The following is a 23,548-nucleotide window of genomic DNA, read 5'->3' as shown; positions in this document are numbered from 1 at the left end:
AGTGTAAACTTACTTCTCAAAGTTATTCTCAGGCAGTGAAACACTCAGTTGGCCTGCTTGTTGTTTGGGCCTTTTCAACTAACTGTAGAGCTGGAGAAACATCCCAGTGAGCTGTCTCTGGCTGTGGCGGTGGCTGTGGCGGTGCAGCCTTCCCTCTAGCCTTGAGCACTTCCCATGTTTAAATGACCTCATTGGACAGGGGCCATTTTGACGCACAAACTGCTGTTATTTCTCCTCTTTAGAGGACCTTTATGGTATACATTCACGTCTAACTAGCTGATGTTTCTGTGGATATGGGCCATGACTAAGAGTGGCCTGCTGTCTCCAGGGGAGGTCAATGCACCTGGTCTGGTCTCACTGCCGTTGGAACTCACCCGTTTTTATTTTTATTTTGTCGCTTCTTCATATAATGTCAAAGCCCCTTTTGATTTTCCAAGGTCTCCTATTAAAAAAGTAGAAATGGTAAATTATTTTTTTAAGCACGAATTGAAAGATCCAGACCTGCTTTCAGAGTTGGGGACATACAATACAGTATTATTTCTCTCAACTCCACACAAAAAAGTATTCCTGTCCTTTGCTGGTACAATGTTTTGTTTACCAGAGAAAAGCAGAGGTTTCTGTCAGTGACCAAAGCTTGCAGTAGGCCTATGTCACAATTGTCGTTGGTAAAGGAGGACCAATATGCAGCAGGACTGTGTATGCTCATCTTGACGTTTATTTAAACTATAATCAAGTGAACACCAGAACAACAAACAAACAAACAAAACGAACTTACGATCAACGAACAGTCTTGAAAGGCTCACTCACGCTAAACAAGAAACAATCTCCCACAAAATACAAACACACCCTAATATATGGGACTCTCAATCAAAGGCAAATAGACCACACCAGCCTTCAATTGAGAGTCTCCACCCCAATTACCTAAACATAGAACCAGACTCACTAGACTAAACATAGAATTACATGAATATCAAACAGTGCCCAAAAACCCCGGAATACATAAATCAAATGCCCTCCTAAATAACACACCACCCCGAACCACATAAAACAAATACCCTCTGCCATGTCCTGACCAAACTACAATAACAATTAACCCTTATACTGGCCAGGACGTGACAGCCTATGTGTTGGTAATGTGTGAATTGATAAATGACCGTCTTTCCCCTCTTCCAGACTGCCGTTCGAGCAGGACATAGAACACGGGAACGTGTCCCACTTGGGCGACTGTGATGGTAAGAGAAGTGTTTCTTTCTGTTTATTGCCATCCTCTAATGTTAAGCAGTATTTGTGTTGATTCAGTGTTTCTTACATAACTGCCTACTCTAGGGTAGAACATCATACATCTACATTTTACATTTAAGTAATATAGCAGACGCTCTTATCCAGAGCAATTTACCGGAGCAATTAGGGTTGAGTGCCTTGCTCAAGGGCACATCAACAGATTTCTCACCTAGTCGTCGCTGGGATTCGAACTAGTGACCTTTTGCCCCAGCGCTCTTAACCTCTATGCTCCCTGCCGCTACTACTGCTGTCTAGCTCCATATCATAATTAATCAATCAATCAAATGTATTTTATAAATCCCTTATTACATCAGCAGTTGTCACAAAATTCTATACAGACCCAGCCTGAAACCCAAAGCGCAAGCAATGCAGATGTAGAAATCCTCATGTATGTTTTACCCATATTTGTTTTCTTCTCTGTTTACTCTGTCTTATGACAATGTTCAGAAGCTCTCTTTTTGCTCTTCTGTAGCTTTTCTTTGTAGTTGTTTCTACTTCTGGCTAATTATTATGCGTCTCTGGGTAGCCTCGCCTTGATGTTTTCCTAGTTGTTTTCTGATATGAAAATGACGGCGGCACAGCAAAGCAAAGCGATCCCTCAGACAGAAATCTCCTCGACTCCCTGGCTCTTTTGATCCCACCACTACTTCTGATGAGGCATTCGTGCAAATGAATCCTCCGCCTCTTCAAGTTCTCCAAGTTCATCTGCCATGCACCTGGAGAGCCACACATATCAATATTACATAACAGTCTTCAGAGGGGCTGTTTGGAGATGCTCCCTCACCCCTGGAGCCCTCTGCACCCCCCTGGTCCCTGTCTGTCTGTCGGTCGGTCGGTCGGTCGGTCGGTCGGTCGGTGGGTGCTGGTCCGGTGGCTTGTGAGTCTTCCTCTAAGCTAGCTTGACCCTGTGTCGGCCAGCATACATAAAGGTGCATTAGCCTCAGCACCCAGCGTCTCTTTGAGGATGTTGCCAGGATTCTCCCATCTGATCTGTCTTAGATAATGGTTCTGATACTGACATGACAAACGTGTTGCGGTCCTGACTTCTGCTGAGAAAGGTGCTGTTGGTTGTCACAAGATGAATGGTGCTGAATAGCCCTGTGTACGCTTGCCAAAAGGATGCGCAAGCATCATATGGGCTGCCAGAATCATTAAGCGCTGTGTCTTAGAAAGTGATGAACTTGTGCTTCAATTTCTTCCTCTGTCTGATATTGATGCTATTTTAGTTTTTACAGCACATAGCTTCCCCAGTGTACAACACTCAGAGATGGTCTACACAGATCTCTGTAGCCATCAACAGACTCAATAGACAGTCTGAAGAAGACAAAAAGCTGCAAGTAGAAAGGAAACGAGTTATGACTTTTATCATAAAGTGTTACTATTTGAAACCTGTGAATTGTCACATCAGTCCAACACACACACACACACACACACACACACACACACACACACACACACACACACACACACACACACACACACACACACACACACACACACACACACACACACACACACACACACACACACACAGGTGTGAGTCTGCAAATCTCTGAGGTAGATTAGACAGAAGAATCTCAGCTCAGTCCATATACCTCTATCTGACATATCCCACCTGTCTGAATCTCCAGCAGGCAGATAGAAGAGAGCCTGCCATGCTCCATCCGTCTCTCTATGGGGTAATGCAACATTCATCACCCTCTCCCTCCCTCCCTCCTCACTCTCCCTGAGTGAGGGAGCATAGCTGGGCTCTGCAGCTCCTCAGTGGTGACACTGCACACAGCCGAAGCTACAGCCAAGCGCAAGCCAGACCCCACTCCCTCCCCCCAGTCCAGGCCCGTCGGCGGCCCACAGAGGGAGATGGATGGACAGCTCTGATAACTTGCCTTTAACTGCCTCTCCCTCTCCTTAGCCAGAGAAAAGTAGCCGCACGAAGGAAAGGAGGGGGAATCGATTTTCATCTGCTCTTTGGCTCGATTTGAGTCAAATAAATATCAGGAGTGAATCTATAAAGCAGTCTGCAGCCATGAGGATGAGGGAAGAAGGTGATGAGGGGAGAGGGTGAGGGACAAAGGTGATGAGGAGCGAGGGAGAGGATGAGGGAAGAAGGTGATGAGGGGGGTGAGGACGGAGGCGTGGCAGAGCTTGGGGTCCTGGACAGGGGCGTAACAGATGGAGTGAGGAGGCTACCGCCGTCTCTGGTGTCACCAAGTTGTCAATGCTCCCGTTACCGACAGCGTGACGAAGCAGTAACTCTGCCAGGTGACACATGAAGGCTGCCTGCTCCTACTCTCTCACCTCGCTTTTGCTCCCACCTCTTTCGCTCTCTTTCTCACTCTCACACTCTCTCGCCCTCTCCCTCAACTTCTCCCTCTGTTGTATCAAAGGTTCAGTACATGTACAGTATATCCCATGGTGGTCTACCTCAGCCCAGTCCAAGATAAGAGGGTCACTGTCTCTCTTCCTTTACACATCAACACAGAGATCTTCTTCAGAGATCAGGACAGGAGCTTGTTATGCCTGTCTCCTCTAAATCAGACCTGATCAAAGCAGATGTAGACAACACAGCTTTTAATTGAGCTGACCTGTGATGAAGGGCTGCTCAGTCAGTTGAGTCCAATCAGAGCTGTGTGTGTGTGTGCTTTTGCATGCGCGTGGCTCTGCATGCTGAGGGCCTATCCTACCTCGCATCAGGCCGACAGCCTACAACTCAATCACTCTGTCCCCAGAGCTTCCTAAGCCAAATGCTGGATGTATACTTCTAATCATGTTTACATTGAGCCCAGTCAGTTCTGAAACCTCCTCTAAACATGTCAGGTAATAAATTCCAGAGGTGTAAAAACAATAATGAGCAGGATTTATCCCTGGCGTCAACGGATGATCAAACATGTCAGCTCCACTTACCAGCGGTTATTGCCCCACGCGGCCGCAGAGTTCAGGTTTTCCAGGTCGTGACCTGCCTGGCAGGAGTATTGGTTTCAGCAGGGTAAGCTCGGCTAAGTGTCGGGCTAGACTTCAACCGTCTACTATTTCATTTGTTGTAAGGGACCTTTAGCTCTCGCAAAATGTTAAACAAAGTCAATAAGAAAAGGCTAGAACCCTAAAGTAGTGTCCCAGCTAACAGTTCTAGGGAGAGAGAATGTTTTTGTAATGTAATCCCTAATGTTCGGGTGTCCAGTTTTCCGTTAGTTATGGGAACATTCTATCTACAGTTGAAGTCGGAAGTTTAAATATACATTAGCCAAATACATTTTAACTCAGTTTTTCACAATTCCTGACATTTAATCCTAGTAACAATTCCCTGTCCTAGGTCAGTTAGGATCACCACTTTATTTTAAGAATGTGAAATGTCAGAATAATAGTAGAGAGAATGATTTATTTCAGCTTTTATTTCTTTCATCACATTCCCAGTGGTTCAGAAATGTACATACACTCAATTAGTATTTGGTAGCATTGCCTTTAAATTGTTTAACTTGGGTCAAACGTTTCGGGTAGTCTTCCACAAGCTTCCCACAATAAATTGGGTGAATTTTGGCCCATTCCTCCTGACAGAGCTGGTGTAACTGAGTCAGGTTTGTAAGCCACCTTGCTTGCACACGCTTTTTCAGTTCTGCCCACATATTTTCTATAGGATTGAGGTCAGGGCTTTGTGATGGCCATTCCAATACCTTGACTTTGTTGTCCTTAAGCCAATTTGCCACAACTTTAGAAGTATGCTTGGGGTCATTGTCCATTTGGAAGACCCATTTGCGACCAAGCTTTAACTTCCTGACTGATGTCTTGAGATTTTTTGCTATAATATATCCACTTAAATTTCCTTACTTATGATGCCATCTATTTTGTGATGTGCACCAGTCCCTCCTGCGGCAAAGCAACCCCACAACATGATGCTGCATGCTTCACGGTTGGGATGGTGTTCTTCGGCTTGCAAGCCTCCTCCAAACATAACGATGGTCATTATGGCCAAACAGTTCTATTTTTGTTTCATCAGGCCAAAGGACATTTCTCCAAGAAGTACGATCTTTGTCCCCATGTGCAGTTGCAAACCGTAGTCTGTTTTTTTTATGGCAGTATTGGAGCAGTGGCTTCTTCCTTGCTGAGTGGCCTTTCAGGTTATGTCGATATAGAACTCGCTTTACTGTGGATATAGATACTTTTGTACCTGTTTCCTCCAGCATCTTCACAAGGTCCTTTGCTGTTGTTCTGGGATTGATTTGCACTTTTCGCACCCAAGTGCGTTAATCTCTAGGAGACAGAACGCGTCTCCTTCCTGAGCGGTATGACGGCTGCGTGGTCCCATGGTGTTTAAACTTGCGTACTATTGTTTGTACAGATGAACGTGGTCCTTCAGGCATTTGGAAATTGCTCCCAAGGATGAACCAGACTTGTGTAGGTCTACAATTTTTTTGGCTGATTTTTGGGGGATTTTCCCATGATGTCATGCAAAGAGGCACTGAGTTTGAAGGTAGGCCTTGAAATATATCCACAGGTACACCTCCAATTGACTCAAATGATGTCAATTAGCCTATCAGAAGCTTCTAAAGCCATGACATCATTTTGGGGAATTTTCCAAGCTGTTTAAAGGCACAGTCAACTTAGTGTATGTAAACTTCTGACCCACTGGAATTGTTATACAGTGAATTATAAGTGTGTTAATCTGTCTGTAAACAATTGTTGGAAAAATGACTTGTGTCATGCACAAAGTAGATGTCCTAACCAACTTGCCAAAACTATAGTTTGTTAACAAGAAATTTGTGGAGTGGTTGAAAAACGAGATTTAATGACTCCATCCTAAGTGTATGTAAACTTCCGACTTCAACTGTATGTTAGCAAAAACCTTCTGAGAACATTTTAAGCATGTTTTCGTGTTAACGTTAGGAGAACTGTCCCTTAATGTCAAACAGAACTTATCTAGAATGTGGTTAATGTTCTCAGAATATACAGTATTAATGACTCGTTTCATGAGACTTTGCAAGAACATTCATGTGTCAAGTTCTCTGAAGGTTATGACAATGTTCCACCAAAAATACACAGAACATGATTACCATGTTCTCAGAATATAAGATATTAATGTTCTAGACACGTTTTATGAGAACGTTGCAAGAACATTCCTGAGTTCAGTTTTCTGAGGATTAGGAGAATATTCCATCAACATCCCACCAAGTATAAACATCCATGCTACATCCATTTTTGTTACTTTTCAATTTATGATATACATAGTATGTGATGTGGATTTCAAGAAGATGATGGAGATTAATTGAACATGCACAATGTAATCATGAATGTCATATTGTGTCAAATATGTAAGTTGAAAACACAGTATGTTAAAAGCATTGTGTGGGAGTATCCCTGACCTTGCCAACAGACAAAGAGCTATGAATGGATCAATAGTTCACCAATCAGGGCCTTGATTGGCTTGGCAACAGTAACAAGACATGTTGTGTAATGATAAAAAAAAAAAATGTGGACACGAATGTTCTTGCAACATTCCCATGAAACATGGCTAGAACATTATCTTATGTTCTGAGAACGTGGGAACCATGTTCTGTGTATGTTTGGTGGGACATTGATGAAATATTCTCCTCGCCCTCAGAAAACGGGACACATGAATGTTGTCGAAAAAATGTGTAATCACCTTATAAAGTCATTATGTGCTTTAGACTGTGTAATAGACTACTGCGATGGTAGGCTATTCAATAAGTAAGTTATTTCATCTAAGATGTCTAAGCAGGTATCCATGATACAAGATATTTTGATGTGCAACATCATCCAGTGATTGTCGGGGGAGAGAGAGAGTCTCACTCATCACAGCAGCAGGCCCCAGTGAAACATGCCCCGGGGAAACATGCCCCAGTGAAACAGGCCCCGGGGAAACAGGCCCTAGGGGCTGAGCTGACACTTTCATTACAGGAATCATGAGGATAATACACTTTACTGTTTGACCAAATAATGGTTTTAACTGCCAAAAAAATGACAACGTTTTGAGACATTTGATTGCAGTGACCTTTTAATGAATGTTCAGCTCGCACTGATGCGACTAATTAAATGTTTTACTCGTACAGCCAAGTCAAAGGGTTGCAAAATGTGACTAAATGGTCGCAGTCTTGACCATTTAGTTATACTGTAGCTATATTGTAATAAAAGTTGTGTCATAAGTAGTGGTCTGATAGGTTGCAACAACCAACTAGCTAGAGTTATCAATCGGTGTCACGTCCTGACCATTGTGTGCACTTATTTTCTATGGTACAGTAGGTCAGGGTGTGACTGGGGGGTTTATTCTAGTAAAATTTTTCTATGTTTGGGTCTAGTTTCTGTTTTTCTATGTTGGGGTTTTTGGATGATCCCCAATTAGAGGCAGCTTGTCATCATTGTCTCTAATTGGGGATCATATTTAAGTAGTTGTTTTTCCCACCTTTGTTTTGTGGGAGATTGTTTTGAGTTAGTGCATGTTGCACCTCTGTTGTCACAGTTTGTTGTTTTTGTTTAGTGTATGTCTTGCATAGTTTCACATTATAAATAAATATGTGGAACAATATTCACACTGCGCCTTGGTCCGTTCCTACACACAATCGTGACAATCGGTTATTACCTGAGATTATATATTGGAATGATGTACTTTCAGATGTCTCTTGAGTCAACTTGTGGGTGCAAACACTGTCTTCTCCTGTAGAAACATTGCATTTGATCTTGTTTGAATTGGCTCGATAAGTAAAGTGGTTCTACTTTTCTACCTGGAGCTTGTACCACCGGGAGAGTAGCCATGGCGTGTGCTTTATTTGCATCAATGATTTTTTGCTGCCAGATTGGAGTACAGTTGCTGGGCAGAGAGGTGACTCATGAATGACCTGGGCATGATATTTGTTTTCTACTAATAACAGCATTGCAACATTGCAATAAGAAGCCTTACAATTCTGCTAATGTCATGCATGCTTTTGATTGGAGCAAACAAATAACACTGAAAAGCAAAAACTCTTGTGCAGTCGACTTACTAGGCAGAGTTTAGTCACAGAGATGATTTTGTCTTGTCTCGTTTTTGTCTACTGAAATGAACAATTATTTTAGTTATAGTTTGTTCTGAGTCTATTTAGTCAGTTATTGTCTTGTCAATTGCCACTGAGAAATAGGTGTTTGTCACATATACTCCCTCTCCGGCCTCTAGGTCGTCAGGCTGCTAATTTTCGTGCACACCTGTCACCATCGTCTCACACACCTGCGCCTCATGACACTCACCTGGACTCCATCTCCTTGATTATCTTCCCTATATCTGTCACTCCCCTTGGTTCTTTCCTCAGGTGTTATTGACTCTGTTTTCATGTCGGTGCGTTGTTTGTATTTCGTGGTCATTGTTTCTTTTATTTATTAAAACACTCACTCCCTGAACTTGCTTCCCGACTCTCAGCGCACTTGTTACAGTTTGACAAATATGTTTGTCAGTATTTTCATAGACGCAATTAACACTGAGTCCCACTTGCAAAATCCCTTGTTGTTCCAAGTCAGCACATTTCAAATCTGCCTTTTTCCAGAAAGACGTCACTGGGAAGCCAAGTGGGTTTCCGTCTGTGTGAACCAGTGGCATGTATTCAAAATGACAAAAAAACTAACAAAAAAGAACATATAAAATTATTTATCTTTTGGCTCTCTGTGTTTCATAATTTTCCTTCAATTCACAAGAGGCTGAATGTATTTCACCGAAGAAAGCATCCGAGCGAGCAAAACAGCGCCCCTCTGTCTCTGTATGTGTAGACCATCTATCTGATCCTGTCTGGTGCAAAAGAGTATGATATTGTTGTCACCTCAACTGTGAATGGTGCTGGTGCACCAAAAAAAAGTGTCAAGGGAAGCCAGTTTGGTTTTGGCTTCTCTCCAATCACATCGCATCGAGAGCATACGTCATTGACAGAAACAACTTGAATTGTTGCATCTCTTTGTGTTTCTGCCCTCCAGTGGCTAGCTAGCTAGCTAAAACTGGCCTTTTCCTAAATGATACATGGATGGAGCTGTCAAATGGAGCTAGCTGTAAAATGGCTCCAGAGAGGAAGGCAGACGTCCCCAACCTATTGTTTTTTGTTTGTTTATTTCCGTTGTTTGTAACTTATTTTTTTACTTATTTTGTACATAATGTTGCCGCTACCGTCTCTTATAACCGAAAATAACTTCTAGACATCAGGACTGCGATTACTCACAACGGACTAGCAGAATCCTTTTTTTCCTTTCACGAGTCTGACGAGCCCAACGCGAAGGATATACTGCTTTCTCGGGAACAGGCCCAGATCCCCGTGATTTGCGTGAAGAGGAGGTGGAGAAAAAGGGGCCAGACGGCAGGCTGCCTTCTGATAACTCGTAGGCGATCGAATACACCCCGCTTCCTTCCATTCTTCTAGCAAACGTGCAATCTTTGGAGAATAAAATCGATGATTTATGCGGAAGATTAAACTGCCGACGGGACATTTTAAAAACTGTAATATCTTATGCTTCACGGAGTCGTGGCCGGAGGTAGAGTATCTCATCATAAGCTGTAGACCACACTATCTACCTAGAGAGTTTTCATCTGTATTTTTCGTAGCTGTTTACATACCACCACAGTCAGAAGCTGGCACTAAGACAGCATTGAATGAGCTGTATTCCGCCATAAGCAAACAAGAAAAGGCTCACCCAGAGGCGGCGCTCCTAGTAGCCGGGGACTTTAATGCAGGGAAACTTAAATCCGTTTTACCACATTTCTATCAGCATGTTAAATGTGCAACCAGAGGGAAAAAACACTGGACCATCTTTACTTCACACACAGAGACACATACAAAGCTCTCCCTCATCCTCCATTTGGCAAATCTGACCATAATTCTATCCTCCTGATTCCTGCTTACAAACAAAAATTAAAGCGGGAAGCACCAGTGACTAGATCAATAAAAAAGTGGTCAGATGAAGCAGATGCTAAGCTACAGGACTGTTTTGCTAGCACAGACTGGAATATGTTCCGGGATTCCTCCGATAGCATTGAGAAGTACACCACATCAGTCATTGGCTTCATCAATAAGTGCATTGATGACATCATCCCCACAGTGACGGTACGTACATACCCCAACCAGAAGCCATGGATTACAGGCAACATCCACACTGAGCTAAAGGCTAGAGCTTCCGCTTTCAAGGAGTGGGACTCTAACCCAGAAGCTTATAAAAAATCCCGCTATCCCCTCCGACAAACCATCAAACAGGCAAAGCGTTAATACAGGACTAAGATCATATCGTACTACACCGGCTCTGATGCTCGTCGGATGTGGCAGGGCTTGCAAACCATTACAGACATGATGTAAAGAATGTTTGCTGGTCTGGGGTGTGTAATGAGGAGCAACCAGATGCTGCACTTGATGCATTTATGAAACGACTCATTCCAGTTACTAATAAGCACGCACATTAAGAAAATGACTGTAAAAACTGTTAAATCTCCTTGGATTGATGATGAATTGAAATATTGTATGGTTGAGAGGGATGAGGCAAAAGGTATGGCATTAAGTCTGGAAGCCCAACTGATAGGCAAACGTACTGCAAAATAAGAAATCATGTGACTAAACTAAATAAAAATAAACTACACTATGAAACAAAGATAGATTAAATAAAGAATGATAGTAAAAAGCTTTGGGGCACCTTAAATAACATTTTTGGGAAAAAAGCCAACTCAGCTCCTTCATTCATTGAATCAGATGGCTCATTCATCACAAAGCCCACTGATATCGCAAACTACTTTAATGACGTTTTCATTGGCAAGATAAGCAAACTTAGGGATGACATGCCAGCAACAAACGTTGACACTACACATCCAAGTATATCGGACCAAATTATGAAAGACAAGAATTGTACTTTTGAATTCCGCAAAGTCAGTGTGGAAGAGGTGAAAAAATGATTGTTGTCTATCAAAAATGACAAGCCACCGGGGTCTGACAATCTAGATGGAAAATTACTGAGGATAATAACAGACGATATTGCCACTCCTATTTGCCACATCTTCAATGTAAGCCTACTAGAGAGCGTGTGCCCTTAGGCCTGGAGGCAGCTAAAGTCATTCCGCTACCCAAGAATAGGAAAGCCCCCTTTACTGGCTCAAATAGCCGACCAATCAGCATGTTACCAATCCTTAGTAAACTTCGGGAAAAAAATGTGTTTGACCAGATACAATGCTATTTTACAGTAAACAAATCGACAACAGAATTTCAGCATGCTTATAGGGAAAGACACTCCACAAGCACAGCACTTACACAAATGACTGATGGCTGAGAGAAATTGATGATAAACTGATTGTGGGGGGACTGTCTTGTTAGACCTCAGTGCAGCTTTTGGCATTATTGATCGTAGTCTGCTGCTGGAGAAACTTAAGTGTTATGGCTTTACACCATATGCGAGGATGTGGATAAAGAGTTACTTGTCTAACAGAACATAGAGGGTGTTCTTTAATGGAAGCCTATCCAATATAATCCAGTTAGAATCAGGAATTCCCCAGGGTAGGCCCCTTGCTATTTTACATTTTTACAAATGACTTGCCACTGACTTTGAGTAAAGCCAGAGTTTTTATGTATGCGGAATGACCCAACACTATACACGCCAGCTGCTACAGTGACTGAAATGACTGCAAAACTCAACAAAGAGCTGCAGTTAGATTCAGAGTGGGTGGCAAGGATTAAGTTAGCCCTAAATATTTCTACAACTAAAAGCATTGTATTTGGAAAAAAACACTCACTAAACCCTAAACCTCAACTAAATCTTGTAATAATGTGGAAATTGAGCAAGTTGATATGACTAAACTGCTTGGAGTAACACTAGATTGTAAACTGTCATGGTCAAAACATATTGATGCAGTAGTAGTTAAGATGGGGAGAAGTCTGTCTATAATAAAGCGATGCTCTGCCATCTTAACAACACTATCAACAAGGCAGGTCTACAGGCCCTAGTTTTGTTGCACCTTGACTACTGTTCAGTCGTGTGGTCAGGTGCCACAAAAAGTGGAAAATTGCAATTGGCTCAGAACAGGGCAGCACAGCTGGCTCTTGGATGATCACAGAGAACTAATATTAATAATATGCATCTCAATCTCTCCTGGCTGAAAGTGGAGGAGAGATTGACTTTATCACTACTTTTATTTCTGTCTAAACTACTGGCACACAGCTCGGACACCCATGCATACCCTACAAAACATGCCGCAAGAGGTCTCCTCACAGTCCCCATGTCCAGAACAGACTATGTGAGGTGCACAGTACTACATAGAGCCATGACTACATGGAACTCTATTCCACATCAAGTAACTCATGCAAGCAGTAAAATTACATTTAAAAAACAGATATAAAAACACCTTATGGAACAGCGGGGACTGTGAAGCAACACAAACATTGGCACAGACACATACACACACACACACACAATAACAGACGCACTATACATACACATGGATTTAGTACTGTAGATAGGTGGTAGTGGTGGAGTAGGTGCCTGAGGGCACACAGTGTGTTGTGAAATCTGTGAATGTATCGTAATGTTTTAAAATTGTATAAACTGCCTTAATTTTGCTGGACCCCAGGAAGAGGAGCTGATGCTTTGGCAGCAGCTAATGGGGATCCATAAAAAATACAAATACAAATACAGACTACAAAGGGAAGCACAGCCGAGAGCTGCCCAGTGACACGAACCTACCAGACGAGCTAAACTACTTCTATGCTCTCTTCGAGGCAAATAACACTGAAACATGCATGCGAGCACCAGCTGTTCCGGAAGACTGTGTGATCACGCTCTCCGCAGCCAATGTGAGTAAGACCTTTAAACAGGTCAACATTCACAAGGCCGCTGGGCCAGACGGATTACTAGGATGTGTACTGCGAGCATGTCTTCACTGACATTTTCAACCTCTCCCTGTCTAATACCAACATGTTTTAGGCAGAGCACCATAGTGCCTGTGCCCAAGAATGTTAAGGTAATCTGCCTAAATGACTACAGACCCGTAGCACTCATGTCTGTAGCCATGAAGGGCTTTGAAAGCCTGGTCATTGCTCACATCAACAGCATTATCCCAGAAACCCTAGGCCCACTCCAATTTGCATACCGCCCCAACAGATCCACAGACGATGCAATCTCTATTGCACTCCACACTGCCCTTTCCCACCTGGACAAAAGGAACATCTATGTGAGAATGCGATTTGATTTGATTTGATGGAGATAGGGATTTGGACTTGTGGTTTTACTTAATTCTCCATACTGGACAATGATTATAACTTGTGGTTCTGATCCAACCATTAATTCATACATTGTTGTGCCCCTGGCTTGAGAGGATGGAAGTTCAATATGTAGCTAGATGTAGAAAGCTAATGTTAACTAGCTAACGTTGCCCATCAAATTAAGTTAGGCTAGCGAGAAAGCATTTCAGCCAGGTAGCCTAGGACAACAACAAATAAAAGTGTGTACTGTATGACAGAGTGATAGACCGTTTCGTCAACATGAAAGAGAGAAGGATGGCACTGGTGTTACTCTACAAGTCAGGGGAGTCAACATTTTTGTACTTGCACAAACACACAGGCTTGCGCACAGACACACACACACAGAAATCAGATCCATGGACAGCAGCATCATATTTAGCTTATGTTTATTGGACTAAATTGTTTTTGGTATCTTTCACTTGTCACTGTATTAGACTAAGCATAGATTATTTGATGATGTTGAAATTGTGCTGGAATAGTGGAGGCAGCTCCTGTTTTCTTTGTGACTTGCGGTAACTCTCCGTGGTTCTAAATCAATAGTTGTTTAGTAGTCCGAAAATGTCGGAAGCATTAACTTTCTTGACCCTGCTGTAGGTCATGTAACTGTTTGTAACATGCAATATGCTTTGTGGACTTCACCGGACTGATGTTGCTCTCCGGTTTTGTAATGAAACAAATGTGTGGTTGAATTTATTCTGCCACTGTGTCTTCTCATTGTCTCGGCCTTAGGCCTATATATCAGGGTGGCAAGGCATATGAACTAACAGGTTATAGAGCAAACAACACAATTATCACAACACATAGGTTGTAATATGGATTTTATTCTGGCTTGGCTTCCCCAGCGATTTTTACCCACGTACCACTACTGGTGTGAACAAAGACAAAAGGCAATAGTCAACTCTTACGCTCCTTCGTCACTCTCTCGCCACTTGCTCCTTCCCCACCGCCGTGAAAGCACTCAGGCATAATGACATGCCTTCACCAGCGAGTCGAGCAGTTACAGATGGAAGCAATTATGGCACTGTGAAAATATTTTCAGAAGTAAGCCGGTGTTTTGACTTGGAGAACAGCGGGTTGCAATCAGTTTAATTGAGGTCCACAGCACATCAATGAAGCGAGAGCATGAGTGAACCGAAGCAGTTGCGTGATGTTAGTGGGTGACAACTGCAGAGCAAGGACTCCGGGGGAGTGGAAGCGGGAGGGAGAGAAAATTAGTTGGCAAATTTACGACATCGGGTCATTCTAATTGGTGCGAGTTGGTGTGGGTTAGGGAGTGTTCCTCTTTGAGGCCTGAAAGGAGCCAGTAAAGACTAGTGCTATATATTTACATTGGGATAAAGATTAGTGCTTTATATTTACATTGTGGGAGTAGTAAGTACAGCATTTAAACCTCCAGATGACAAATGGGTTCCCTGACGCTGAACCCGGCTGAGACACTGCAGAAGTCCATTTCTGTCTGCTATGGGAGGGCTTGGTGACCTTGACTATGCTGAAATCATCCCTGCTTGGCTGTCTTCGCTCCGCTCCTCACACAACGAGAGGGAGGGTGAAGCGACCCACACACAGCAGACGCCAGCCTACCATTCCACTCACACACATCTCAGCCATGGAGCAAAGATCTGAGATGCTTGAACTGCAGCTCTGACTGACGCCCCTCGCTACACAAGAGGTGCGGGTTTGTGAAATGTGAGGGCCTACGTTCCTCTGCAGAGGATGAGCGGGGGGTGGGTGCAGTTCGTTTCAAAGAGTGCAGCATCAAACCTGAATATCTGGAGAGATGTGAGAACTCCTGGAGGGCTTCTTCTCTTTCACGTGGGTCTCTCCTGTGAGGAGTGTGGTGAAGAGAGAGAGGCAGGAGAGATGGAGTCATCTGTCAGCCACCTGCAGGAGAGAGAGAGCAGGGAGAGCAAAGAGAGACCAGATAGGAGGGTGAAAACTGATAGGCTAGCAGCTCTCATCCGTCAGCTGGTATCAGAGAGAGCAAACAGCGGTCGTGAGGGGCCCTACCGCTGGCTAACACACCACCATTGGGCTGCTGCATGTCAACAGGAAATAAAGAACCCCAATGATACACATTCATGTCGAACTGCAGAGTGCTGATCTGGTGATGATAGCTGCTTCCTACAGATGTCAGATCTTAATTTGACCCCTTTAGTGCAGGAGGAAAATAATTCTGCAGCAGGAAGATTTGAATAGCTGAAAAAATATTTATAACCACCACCAGGGGGCAGCTGGAAGTGGTGTTTGTATATACAATGCCCACCATACCTCCATTGTACCTTATGTAGGGTACATGCAGGCTACAGCGCATCTCGTGTGAATTCTAATGTGGATTATAATAAACTGACATATTTGTAGGGGGTAGATGTATTTTACGTTAGGGAAAAGCAATTGTTTTAGATCGATTTGTTTTATTGTATGTTGAAGGCACGCAATAGGCAGAGTCAATTATTGGTTTTCCACAATGCCTGTGTCTTCCAGCGGTTACAGCCACTGACCCGGCACACATATGCCAGAGTCAACATGGGTTTGAATCCGGCCTACTGCCCTTTGACTCATAGATTAAGGTCTATTTTTGATGCGTTCATTCTGTGTGGTTACAGGGTTAATTCCGCATGGATACAGAGTTAAAACAGAAGAAACTCAAATGTTAACAGTTTAGGCATTAATTGCGAGTGGTTAAGGTTTCGGGAAAGCTTAAAACACAATCATAAAAAAAACAACGCACCTATATATCATCAGTATTCATAGTATTCTTAGTGCTTGCTAGAGCATTGTGAACTGCCGTAGTGCAGTGGTCTACGTAGCGCACTCCAAGCCTCATGAGTTCACACCCAATGCTGAGCGATTATACTGTAGTAACCAGCCTGAGCCTACATTAGGTCAAAAAGTTAAATGTGTTTTCTTTGATGTGTAAATTATCAGACTATTCATTTTACTTCTTAAAAAGATTGAAATAAAGTGTCTCAGCTCACCAAAATTGTCTTTGGATAGACTCAAATGCATAAACAACTTGACAGCTTTATGAAATGAAATATTAAAGCCACAGAATACAGGCTTTCAATCCACACCAAAGACCAGAACTATATTGATAAATTATACATAGCCTGCTGCCTAACTATAAAACGTGGATGAGCATCCACACTGGAGAAAAGTGTATCATTCTACAGTAGGCCTACATCTGTCAATCAACTGATGGCCCAAATCAGCTCATCAACTCAGCCAGGGAAACACAGTAGCCTATTATTAGTTTTCACACCTTTCATTATGTAACAATGGATAGGCTAACGGTTAGCCTACAGAATGTAGCCTAACGGAAAATAAACCAAAATAACAAGCGGCCTATTGCAACCATCGATTGCACTAAGATTATCACAAGCTGATGTCTCGTTAAACCATCAATACACGCTAAATTCACCCGCACAGCTGATCTCAATTGCAACCATTATTGGTCACCTCTACCGCTCCCTAAAAGATGTCAGTGTTACCTTAGTCCTGCTTGCAACCAAAGTCTTTCAAGATACAGTACCAGTCAAAAGTGTGGACACACCTACTCATTCAAGGATTTTTCTTTATTTTTACTATTTTCTACATTGTAGAATAATAGTGAAGACCTCAAAACTATGAAATAACACATATGGAATCATTTAGTAACTAAAAAAGTGTTAAACAAATCAAAATATATTTTAGATTTTAGATTCTTCAAAGTAGCCACCCTTTGCCTTGATGACAGCTTTGCACACTCTTGGCATTCTCTCAACCAGCTTCACCTGGAATTCTTTCCCAACAGTCTTGAAGGAGTTCCCACATATGCTGAGCACTTGTTGGGTGCTTTTCCTTCACTCTGCGGTCCAACTCATCCCAAACCATCTCAATTGGGTTGAGGTTGGGTGATTGTGGTGGCCAGGTCATCTGATGCCTCACACCATCACTCTCCTTCTTGGTCAAATAGCCCTTACACAGCCTGGAGGTGTGTTGGGTCATTGTCCTGTTGAAAAACAAATGATAGTCCCACTAAGCGCAAACCAGATGGGATAGCGTATTGTTGCAGAATGCTGTGGTAGCCATGCTGGTTAAGTGTGCCTTGAATTCTAAATAAATCACTGACAGTTTCACAAGCAAAGCACCACCACACCACCACACCTCCTCCATGCTTCACGGTGGGAACCACACATGTGGAGATCATCCGTTCACCTACTCTCCGTCTCACAAAGACACCGAGGTTGGAACCAAAAATCTCAAATTTGGACTCATCAGACCTAAGGACAGATTTCCACCGGTCCAATGTCCATTGCTCATGTTTCTTCTTATTACTGTTGTCCTTTTGTAGTGGTTTCATTGCAGCAATTCGACCATGAAGGCCTGATTCACGCAATCTCCTCTGAACAGTTGATGTTGAGATGTGTCTGTTACTTGAACTTACTTGAGCATTTATTTGGGCTGCAATTTCTGAGGCTGGTAACTCTAATGCTCTGCAGCAGAGGTAACTCTGGGTCTTCCTATCCTGTGGCAGTCCTCATGAGAGCCAGTTTCATCATTGCACCAGTGGTTGGCAAAGTACCCAATTGTCATGCTTGTGTAAAAGTAACGATACCTTAAAAGAAAATGACTCAAGTAAAAGTGAAAGTTACCCAGTAAAATACTACTTGTGAAAAAGTCTAAAAGTATTTGGTTTTAGATATACTTAAGTACCAAAAGTAAAAGTATAAATCATTTCAAATTCCTTATATTAAGCAACCCAGACGGCATGATTAAAAAAAATATGTTTTTACGGAAAGCCAGGGGCACACTTCATCAGTCAGACGTAATTTACAAACCAAGCATTTGTGTTGAGTAAGTCTGCCAGATCAGAGGCAGTAGGGATAACCAGGGAGGTTATTTTGATAAGTGCGTGAGTTAGACAATTTTCTTTAGGAATGTAGTGGAGTAAAAGTAAAAGTTTTCAAAAATAGAAATAGTAAAGTAAAGTACAGATATCCCCCAAATACTACTTAAGTAGTACTTTCAAGTATTTTTACTTAAGTACTTTACACAACTGCATAGTGCTTGATGGTTTTCGCAACTGTAATGTTCCAGATTGATTGACCTTAATGTCTTAAAGTAATGATGGACTGTCGTTTCTCTTTGCTTATTTGAGCTGTTCTTGCCATATGGACTTTGTCTTTACCAAATAGGGCTATCTTCTGTATACCACACCTACCTTGTCACAACACAACTGATTGGCTCAAACGCATTAAGAAGGAAAGACATTTCACACTTTTTTGGTTACTTCATAGTTTTGATGTCTTCACTATTATTCTACAATGTAGAAAATAGTAAAAATAAAGATAAACCCATGAATGAGTAGGTGTGTCCAAACTTTTGACTGGTACTGTATATTCGCCCTCTAGTTGGTATTGGAATCGGAACAACTTTTTCAAACAGACTAAGGGCGATTTACAATAGAAATAAAGTATTTAATCGTTTACCATGTCAAATCTACTGTATGAATGGAAACTGTTGGTGTAGCCTATTTGTTATTATTTTATTATTAATCTTATGTTCTTAAATGTAAAGTCCCCATATTTGGGGACCCTATTTGATTTAAAAAAAATAATAAATTCAGTCTGGTATGAGAACGGTAGCCCCTATCTGCAAAAGCAGGGTGTCTGTGGAAAGCTGAGTATATTGACTATTGATCGGGACCTTCAAATCTTTGGTATGACTTACTACCATATATGGGCAAACACATTTATAAGGGCAGACCGAGCCGATGACCTCATTTCAAGATGGCTGCTATCTACATTCCGGTCAGTGTTGTGAAGCATAAACAAAATAAACACAGAATTCGTTGATACACACTGAAAGCCAGGACTCCACAGATCATGAGGATATCTTATTTGTCTGCCTGTGACCTGCTGTTATTGATCAGCAAACATTCAAGGTAAGCTTTGATATGTTCTGTGTTTGAGCTCTAGCTACATGGGGGGTATCAAATTAATCTTTAGGTTGGTTGGAATGTATGACTTAATTGCAACATCGAATGTCCACCGAGTGACTATATCTTTGTGCATCAAAAATATGATGTTGCCTGCTTACGCGCTGTAGGTATCCATATCCCCTGTATGTCCCCCAACACCACCACAATGTTTGAGAGAGGTTGGTGTTGTAGAAATTTAGTTTTTATAGTAAAGTGTAACCTTTAGGCACATCCAGTGTGTAAAAACAGTGCAATTACCACATTCGGACACTTTGGAGAGGTTGAAAGGACACTTGAATGTATCCTGGATACCCCATAACACCACAATGTTTGAGTGAGGTTGATATTGTAGAAATTGTGTTTTTATACTGAACAAATGGCATTTAGGGATTGCAAATATGTAATAGCACTGGAATTATCTAATTTACAGACATATGCTACTTTGGAGAGGTTTAAGGACACTTGGAAACGTCCCGTGACCACACCTGACACCACTTATTAACACATCTGCCCATTTCTAGTTGTTAGGTCTAACAATCCCATTTTTTTCTGACATTGTTCAGATGTTGTGGAAGCCATCTGATGTGTTTCCAGCTCTAGTCATCAATAATTCACTTATAGCTTGTCAATGAAAAATGTTAACCTCTCTAGGGTCGGCGGGACGAAATCGTCCCACCTACTCAACAGCCAGTCGAATCCCGTGGCGCGTTATTCAAATACCTTAGAAATGCTATTACTTCAATTTCTCAAACATATTACTATTTTACACCATTTTAAAGACAAGACTCTCGTTAATCTAACCACACTGTCCGATTTCAAAAAGGCTTTACAACGAAAGCAAAACATTAGATTATGTCAGCAGAGTACCCAGCCAGAAATAATCAGACACCCATTTTTCAAGCTAGCATATAATGTCACATAAACCCAAACCACAGCTAAATGCAGCACTAACCTTTGATGATCTTCATCAGATGACAACCCTAGGACATTATGTTATACAATACATGCATGTTTTGTTCAATCAAATTCATATTTATATCAAAAACCAGCTTTTTACATTAGCATGTGACGTTCAGAACTAGCATACCCCCCGCAAACTTCCGGTGAATTTACTAAATTACTCACGATAAACGTTCACAAAAAACATAACAATTATTTTAAGAATTATAGATACAGAACTCCTCTATGCACTCGCTATGTCCGATTTTAAAATAGCTTTTCGGTGAAAGCACATTTTGCAATATTCTCAGTAGATAGCCCGGCATCCCAGGGCTAGCTATTTAGACACCCACCAAGTTTAGCACTCACCAAAATCAGATTTACTATAAGAAAAATGTTATTACCTTTGCTGTTCTTCGTCAGAATGCACTCCCAGGACTTCTACTTCAATAACAAATGTTGGTTTGGTTCAAAATAATCCATAGTTATGTTCAAATATCCTCTGTTTTGTTCGTGCGTTCAAGACACTATCCGAATGGTACAGAAGGGTGACGTGCACGACGCATTTCGTGACAAAAAAAATCTAAATATTCCATTACCGTACTTCGAAGCATGTCAACCGCTGTTTAAAATCAATTTTTATGCCATTTTTCTCATAAAAAAAGCAATAATATTCCGACCGGGAAAGCGTGTTTACGTTCAAAGAGAGAAAGTAAAAACATGGGATCCCCTCGTGCACGCGCCTGAGTTTCATAGTACTCTGACCGGCCACTATCCAAACGCGCTAATGTTTTTCAGCCAGAGGCTGGAATTACATCATTCAGCTTTTTCCCGGGTTCTGAGAGCCTATGGGAGCCGTAGGAAGTGTCACGTTACAGCAAAGATCCTCAGTTTTCAATAAACAGAGCCAAGAAGAACAAGAACTTGTCAGACAGGCCACTTCCTGTAAGGAATCTTCTCAGGTTTTTGACTGCCATATGAGTTCTGTTATACTCACAGACACCATTCAAACAGTTTTAGAAACTTTAGAGTGTTTTCTATCCAAAGCCAATAATTATATGCATATTCTAGTTACTGGGCAGGAGTAGTAACCAGATTAAATCGGGTACGTTTTTTATCCGGCCGTGCAAATACTGCCCCCTATCCCCAACAGGTTAAACGGGTATTATTTTGATCGCAAGCCCCGATCCCAATGACTCGACTGCCCCCACATGGAGAGAAAGAGAACTGCTCTTTTTCAGGGACTCATGAGACTCATTTGAATTTCCTGATGCAGCAGGAAAATTCTCTTTGACAAAAGAGTGATCAAGTTAAGATCCGACATCTTTATGCTGCATGGCTGAGAAATGGTGTTCTTAACAGCAGTTAGTTGGGTCCCAGAGCCCCATAATGCCTCATTCTTAACCCCCACAGAGTGACATCCTTTTGAGACCCGTGGGATTGGCACTATCCCTAATCCAGCACTCTGTTCGCAGGTAACAAATCAAATAAAAATGTATTGGTCGTGTTTAGCAGGTGTTATAGCAGTGCAGCGAAATGCTTATGTTGCTTCATCCTAAGAATGCAGTCGAATGTCAAGAATGTACAGCAGTACATAAAATGTAGAGTGAGCTATGTCAAGAATCCAGTATATAAATAAATATCCAATGTGTATAAACAGTGTAACTAAAATACAATGTACAGTAGAAGAAATATTAGAATAAGCTATGTCGGGGATACAGTATTTAAATACACAGTGTGAAACAGGAATTGACCAGTGGTTCAATGTCGCTATAACATGTGATAGCAGCGTTGGCTGTGTGTGTGTGTGTGTGTGTGTGTGTGTGTGTGTGTGTGTGTGTGTGTGTGTGTGTGTGTGTGTGTGTGTGTGTGTGTGTGTGTGTGTGCGTGTGTGTGTGTGTGTTTAAGTGTATGTGCGACTGCCCCGCAGAAGAAATACAATATCAACCCACAGAGAAGCACAAGATTGAACTTCACTCAACTTTCTAGAGTTTTCCCTGTTAACACTATTAACGTTTCCTTTTACTGTGGGAATTGTAATCGAATCAACGCAATACTAGCCACTTCCAATGCAACATACCAAAACAAAACGAACTATGCAAGACTTGGAATGCAAAACTAACTATGCAAGAGATTTTGTTGTAGGCAGAACGCATTGGAATAGGATTCTATTGCATTGACAAGCACCACTCAGCCGGTACTCTACACAGACGGTGCGGCATAACCAATCAGAGCTGCAGTAGGCCTACATGCAAATAGACCATTGCCACATACTGTATGGATCTGTGCCATTTTATGAGTAGATGCGCTTGTTTTGAAATCAAAGCGAGAGCTGCATGTAGCCACGTGTGCACATTTTGTTAATTTCATTTGTTAGTTAGTGAGTTATTAGCACAGTTATAGATCATTTCTAGTCAGCAATAGGGGAGTGATTGCTTCCTACAAGAGCACAAAATGGGTACATTTCTAGACATCTTTGAAAAGCCAGTCAGGTAAAAGAAAAATTGAGGGGCAGTGTTGTATTTTGAAGAAACTAAGTAGCCAAAAGGCAGAGGATAGCATAATTTGTCAGATTTTCTGTAATAATGGTATAGGAATAATAATGCATTTTATTTTGGAAAGGGGTTTCTTGCATCAAACAACAACATTTTCAGTCACCTCCTTGTCTGAAGGACAAGTGGATAAACAGGTTAATGTCAAGCCTTGCATGTTTTTAATTTAACTGGGCAAGTCAGTTAAGAACAAATTCTTATTTACAATGACGGCCTAGGAACAGTGGGCTAACTGCCTTGTTCAGGGGTAGAATGACAGATCTAACCACTAGGCTAACTGCCGCTCCTTATGGAATGTAGGCTTACATTGAACACCACACATTGGCTGCTACTGTAGATTGAATGAAAGAACAGCTATTTCCATGTTAAAATGTAATGGGATACATTAGCTCCATTGTTTTGGTGGTAGGCAACTCTGGTAGGCCTACATTATGATAAAATAGCCACAGTAGGCTACATGGCCACTGTTAAAACTGTAACTTAAAGCGGGTACAGCCTCAGTGTTCACAGGAAACGCACGCTGGAAGTTGCACAGCATTTTCACAATGTTCAAATTTGCACTCAGCAGACTTGAAATTTGCTCGGTG

The 23,548-nt window shown here is 42.0% G+C and overlaps 1 protein-coding gene across 4 annotated transcripts in view; it reads left to right on the top strand.

The window, feature by feature from the left end:
- sema6bb (sema domain, transmembrane domain (TM), and cytoplasmic domain, (semaphorin) 6Bb) overlaps positions 1-23,548 on the top strand; it is a 135,735-nt gene that overhangs the window by 100,897 nt on the left and 11,290 nt on the right. For all 4 annotated transcript variants that reach the window (XM_014216459.2, XM_014216458.2, XM_014216457.2 and 1 more), the window contains exon 16: positions 1,174-1,232. In XM_014216459.2, the coding sequence (XP_014071934.2) occupies positions 1,174-1,232 (59 nt within the window). The remainder of the gene's footprint in view (positions 1-1,173; positions 1,233-23,548) is intronic.

This window comes from Salmo salar, chromosome ssa10 (assembly GCF_905237065.1).
Source record: "Salmo salar chromosome ssa10, Ssal_v3.1, whole genome shotgun sequence".
Lineage (NCBI taxonomy): Eukaryota > Metazoa > Chordata > Actinopteri > Salmoniformes > Salmonidae > Salmo > Salmo salar.
Note: the sequence above shows the minus strand (reverse complement) of the source record. Positions and strands in the feature narration are given on the sequence as shown.